The following is a 5,860-nucleotide window of genomic DNA, read 5'->3' on the forward strand; positions in this document are numbered from 1 at the left end:
ATAGAACTATTCTATTCTAACTGTTAGTGATAGTATCAATGTTTGTAGTACATGTCTAAAATATTTACATGTAAACAAATATTTCTCAAATCATTATTTATATTATTTAAAAAAATATAATGTTTCTATGATAACATATTCTAAAATGTAACTTTTTGAATTTCTGTACACATATTTAATTTTTTTAATTCGTTGAAAAAGATTGACGTTTGCTTCGCATAATTATAATTTCATTTTAGATTAATATAAATATATTTATTTTTTAAATTCTCTATATGGAATACATAAGTCTGTATAACAAAATAATCTAAATAAATTTTGGACGTCCAACAACAATTAAAGTTGACAACATGTCACAATTTTGATAATTAATTATAATAATAATAATAATGCATTGCCTGAAATCAATTATCAAGTTTTGTCTTCACAAGAAAATAACGGTTAAAATATCGTCTTTTGAAAATCATTAATTCAAGTGACTTTTTTTATTCAAAATATGTTTACACAAGGATCCAAACTACTAGGCTGTCTTGTCAAAGAATCATTGTCAGATGAATTTTTTTCAAAATTAAAAAAAAAACAGAAACACTTAATTGCTATTAACAATTCTGGGAAATTTTCGAGAAAAAAACGAAGATTTCAATAAAAGATAATTACCATTAGCATCATTTGTTTCCATTTCTGATAATCTGGATTTGGCCGCAAGTCTATGAAGTGGATATGATTCGTCTGTGTCGCTAGACTTGCTGATGTTCGAGTCAAAATCCACATTAAACTCCACATTCTTGTCACCAGCCTTACCAGTCAATTTCATCGAAGGTGTTTTAGAAGCATGCTGTTCATAAATTTCAATGTTTTTATAAAAATGAAATAAATCTCACGAAATACGTTTGATGAAAAAATCTGCATAAATAAAGATGAAAACAGTTGCCAAAAAACTGAAGTCAGACATGTTGATGGTTTTTATTATTATTTGCGATTACTGAGTAAAAATATGAAATACATTGTACATGTACATTTACCTTCGAAATATCCCCTGATATAATACCATAAAGAATCAGATTCTCTCCTTGAAAAATTGGTGGGACTTCTTCCGGGGCATTGATAACAGAACAACCTTCAGGTAGATTCCATGTTAAAGACACATCTGTAATTCCGCATTGTACACTGTTCTTCAACACAGACATTACCTAAATGCCGTAAATCGAATGTTGTCAATTTAATTCATTATTTTGAAAAAAGTTATTTTTCTGCAAAAATTATAAAATTAAAAAGTATTTTTAATTCTGTAAAGAAAATGCATCTTTATTGATCATCTTCCTTTTATATTTTTCAGGTAATATAATCAATGTTCTTCTATCTTGCCTACCTTTGACTGTAGTCTGTCATTGTCTTTCACAAAAGTGGCCTTTCCATTGCTTACTTTGGCGACCTCCCTTATTAGCTCTGTTGAACAGCCATCTCCAATACCAAAAGTAAACACTCTGCACATAAAGAAATCCTTTTAACATGATTTCATTTTACATAAAGAAACGTTTTACATACAAGGTTATCGCTATCAGCGAAAAGAAACAAGAGGCCCATTGGCCACATCGCTCAACTGAGAATCTTTGGTCATCCATTCTTTACTAGATTTTCCCCTTGTAATACCTTTTATGATGACCACATCCTTCCCCAAGAGGTCTTCATTTGAACAATTTAGTATCTACACTAACATCCCAGGATGCTTACACATAAGTTTCAGCTTTTCTAGTCCAGTGGTCCTTGAGAAGATTTTTTTTTTCCTTATATGTTTCTGTGTAAATCTTGATTCCCTATTGAGACCCCGCCTACCCTCTGGGTCATGATTTGAACAATTTAAAATCTACTCTACCCCAGGATGCTTCCAAATAAGTTTCAGCTTTTCTTGCCCTGTGGTCCTTGAGAAGAAGATTTTTTAATGGCCCCACCCTTCATTAAGTAATCAAAACAATTTAAACTCCCCCTCACCCATGGAGGATGCTTTGTACCACGTTTGGTTAAAATTGGCCAAGTAGTTTTTGAGAAGAAGTCGAAAATGTGAAAAGTTTGCAGACGGACAACGGACAACGAGTGATCAGAAAAACTCACTTGAGCTTTCAGCTCTTATAAGCAAAAAACTCTTGTGGGTGATAAATCCAAAACAAGAGCAATAAATATTTTCATTGTTTAATATTTAAGCTTTTAATTAAAAACATTGCCAAATATATTAAACGTTGGTGATGACATTAAGAATGAGATAGGAAAATAATAAGAGAAATGTTATAGCAATTTAAACATAACATTTTTAAAAAATAATCAACTGATAGGGAGAAAATAGAAAAATGAAACCTAGTATTTTTCTGCTTTTTCACTAATTTGACTATTTCTGGGATGTTTGTAACTTGTCCATCCGTCAGTAGAAAAATCTGAAAATCCCAAATGTTACACTTTTACCGTTTTATTTTGCCATTTGATGAGCAAGCTTAAACAGGTCGAGACCACTACCTTATATGGAATGCAAATTTCGACAAGTGACGATGTCTTCGTCACACCCGTTCTCCAATCAAATGAATGAGTCCCAAAGCATGACAGTCTAATACGTGTTTATCAATTTGTTTACGATTCAATGGCAAAACGTGGTTTTCGGTGGTTTACTGTGCAATATTTAACTCGTTACCGGAAAAACTGTAGAGCTTCATTATCACTTTATAAGACTGAAATTGAAAGATTATATTCTAAAGATATTGCTCCATGTTCACATTTAATATTGGAGTTGTTTTAGATGATTAATAATTGCTTCGAATACCGTACAAACGCTTTGACGTTTGCATGCACATAAAAAACTTTCTGATAATATTGAGGGGTTTAATAATAATTGCACACCTTTTCCTGCTGTCTAAATCGAAGGACCCATATAGTACCTGCTGAAACTATGTACACGTATATCACGTGAAAAAACACTCCGTGTTTTATCGACACGATAGCACCTTCGTCTCTTTGTACAATGGTTTAGGTCGATGTATTATAAGTTGATATAAGGCTTCATAAAGCAAATTTTGTAAATGTGAGCATAGAAATGAAAGATTATACATCATTTTAAATATTTCCTTTACAAATCTAAAAAAAGAATTGATAACTAGGAGACTTATTGTTCACAGAACAATAAGAGGTCTTTCCACCTTCTTTGAATTTTAATTTTGTTTCTTATCTGACTCCTTAAAATTAAATTCCATGAATAAGAAACCAAAATTGACTTAAAGGATAGCAAAAATAAAGAAAAAAAAAAGAAATGACCTTGACCTTTGACCTTGAAAAAATTTTCAAGGTCATAGGTCAAGAGTCACAATGCAATTGACCCCATGCTTCTACAACTTATAGTTTTCAAGTTATAAGGTTTAATAGTAAGTACAAAGACGTTAAAGGGTGATAATTCATTTAAGGGGTCATCAGATCCTTTTGCACTTCTATTGTAAAGTTATGCATAAAGATCCTTTAGACATTAGTGAAGGTTTTGTGTCTCTGCAATCTACAGTTATCGAGGAGTAGTGATTACAAGGTTTTTTGCACAAAGGGCAAGAACTATTAAAAGGGTTAATCTAAGGGGTCAAGAATGAAATATTTGAAATAGTTTTAAGAGTACATATTAATGATGCAAATACAATAAGTATATGTCAAAAGACAAAAGAGATATAAAAAGAGCTTAATTTCTCATTTTTGGACTGACCTTGACCTTTGACCTTTGCATAAATTTTATGGCCAAAGGTCAATGAATCTTATGCAGTTGGTCCCATGTCCCTAACACTTCTCGTTTTGAAAATTTTCATTTTTTTGTAAAATTCAAAAAGTTTCAGGGGCTATAACTCATTAAAGGGGTCACCGAATACTTTTGCAATGAATAGATTCCAGAGTCCTCTCAATTAGTCGAAAACATTAGTGAAGGTTTCATTCTTCTATGGTTTATGGTTTTGGAGGAGTAGTGATAACAAGCATTTCTTGCGAAAGGGGCAATAACTTCGAAAGGGGTCATAGTTCATAGGCGTTGGGTCAAATTTGTTCCTAACTTTTAATGACCTTTACGATGAACAAAAAGTCTTCGATAAATGTCGAAACAAAAAATCAGCGGAAGAAAAATAAAGAAGAAGAACTAGGAGACTTATTGTTCAAAGAACAATAAGAGGTCTTTCCACCTTCTTTGAATTTCAATTTTGTTTTATATCTGACTCCTTAAAATTAAATTCCATGAATAAGAAAACAAAATTCTTTAAAAGGATAAATAAAAAAAAGAAAATTTCAAAAAAATTGAAATGACCTTGACCTTTGACCTTAAAAATATTCAAGGTCAAAGGTCAAGGGTCATAATGCAATTGACCCCATGACTCTACGACTTATACTTTTCAAGTTAAGAGGTTTAATATTAAGTAGAAAGACGTTAAAGGGCAATAACTCATATACGGGTTCATCAGATTTTTTTGCACTTATACAGTGAAGTTAGGCGTGAAGACCCTTAAGACATTAGTGAAAATTTGGTGTCTCTACGGTCTATGGTTTCGGAGGAGTAGCGATAACAAGGTTTTTTGCACAAGGGGCAATAACTTTTAAAAGGGTCAATCTTGGGGGACAGGAATAAAATCTTCGAAAGAGTATTAAGAGTGCATATCACAGAAGAAGATAGATTGTATATGTTTAAGGATATGAGAGCTATTAAAAGAAATTTATTCCTCATAACTGGAATGACCTTGAACTTTGACCTTGAAATGAATTTGAAGGTCAAAGGTCAATAAAACTTATGCAGTTGGTTTCATATCTCTACGACTTCTCGTTTTGAAAATTTTTAGTTTTTTATAAAATTTATAAACTTTCAGGGGCAGTTACTCATTGAAGGGGTCAAAGAAAACTTTCGCAATGAATAGATTGAAAAGTCTCCTAAACTAGTTGAAGACGTTAGTGAAGGTTCTGCATCTCTACGATTTACGGTTTCGGAGGAGTGGCGATAACAAGCTTTACGGTGAAAGGGGCAATAACTGCATAAGGGGTCTAAGTTAAAACATGGGGGGTCGTTTTTTGAAATAACTTTAAATATCCAGTATCATGAACTATAAAGTTTTTCAATAAGTCTTACGGTGTCAAAACATAAGGTGAGAAATAAAATAAAAAACAGAAGCATTTCAAGAGGTCTTTCCACAGAAAGGTGGAAAGACCTAATAATAAGAAACAGAAGAAAATCAATAGGTCTTTCCACAGAAAGGTGGAAAGACCTAATAAGTTTCCAAGGGACAATTCAAGTCGCCTTTTATTGACAACACAGCTGGGTATTTGTACTTAGCCCACAATGCATTGCGGCTCATTCAGCATTAGGTAAAGTTAACAGGTAGCTAATTTACATGCAAATTTATGCAGACGTCAGAAAATCGAGTGGTCTCGACCTGTTAAATAATTGAAAACAAATCATTAATTATATGTTAAAATAGTCTTATGGAAAATATAAAATAATTTGACATGTCATTTTAATGTATCAATTATTCGAGTTTGATATTGTTTGAGCTATTTTTTCGCAGTTTGTTGATTTATATGATGCACATGCATCAAATAGAAATTGGTCTAGGCTTTAAAAAATTATATGACTCTTCACCTGCATAAGTCATCTTATTAGTTTATAAACAAAGCTTCCCCTGCTTTAAGGCTTATTTGCTAATATCAAGAATAACATTTATTTAATTTAGCTATTTTGCATGAATCTGTTTATTTTCGAGAAAACTGATAATGATAGAAAAAGAGTCCTATATGCCATAACTTTGACCCGGGTTACTTTACAAAATTTTCCCACTTGTTATGCGTATTGCGGTGCCGCCGTTACCTTGGG

At 32.0% G+C, this 5,860-nt stretch overlaps 1 protein-coding gene across 1 annotated transcript in view; it reads right to left on the bottom strand.

Moving 5' to 3' along the window:
- Positions 1-2,472, bottom strand: part of LOC134282126 (von Willebrand factor A domain-containing protein 5A-like) — an 8,197-nt gene extending 5,725 nt beyond the window's left edge. The window contains exons 1-4 of the mRNA XM_062764572.1: positions 2,350-2,472; positions 1,370-1,484; positions 1,023-1,190; positions 658-835 (exon numbers count right to left, since the gene is read on the bottom strand). Coding sequence (XP_062620556.1) covers positions 658-835; positions 1,023-1,187 — 343 coding nt within the window. The 5' untranslated portion in view covers positions 1,188-1,190; positions 1,370-1,484; positions 2,350-2,472. The remainder of the gene's footprint in view (positions 1-657; positions 836-1,022; positions 1,191-1,369; positions 1,485-2,349) is intronic.
- Positions 2,473-5,860: the final 3,388 nt, after the last annotated feature.

The sequence above is a fragment of the Saccostrea cucullata genome, unplaced genomic scaffold (assembly GCF_032062105.1).
Source record: "Saccostrea cucullata isolate Sc308-1 unplaced genomic scaffold, CSIRO_AGI_Scuc_v1 ctg83, whole genome shotgun sequence".
NCBI classification, from domain to species: Eukaryota; Metazoa; Mollusca; class Bivalvia; order Ostreida; family Ostreidae; genus Saccostrea; species Saccostrea cuccullata.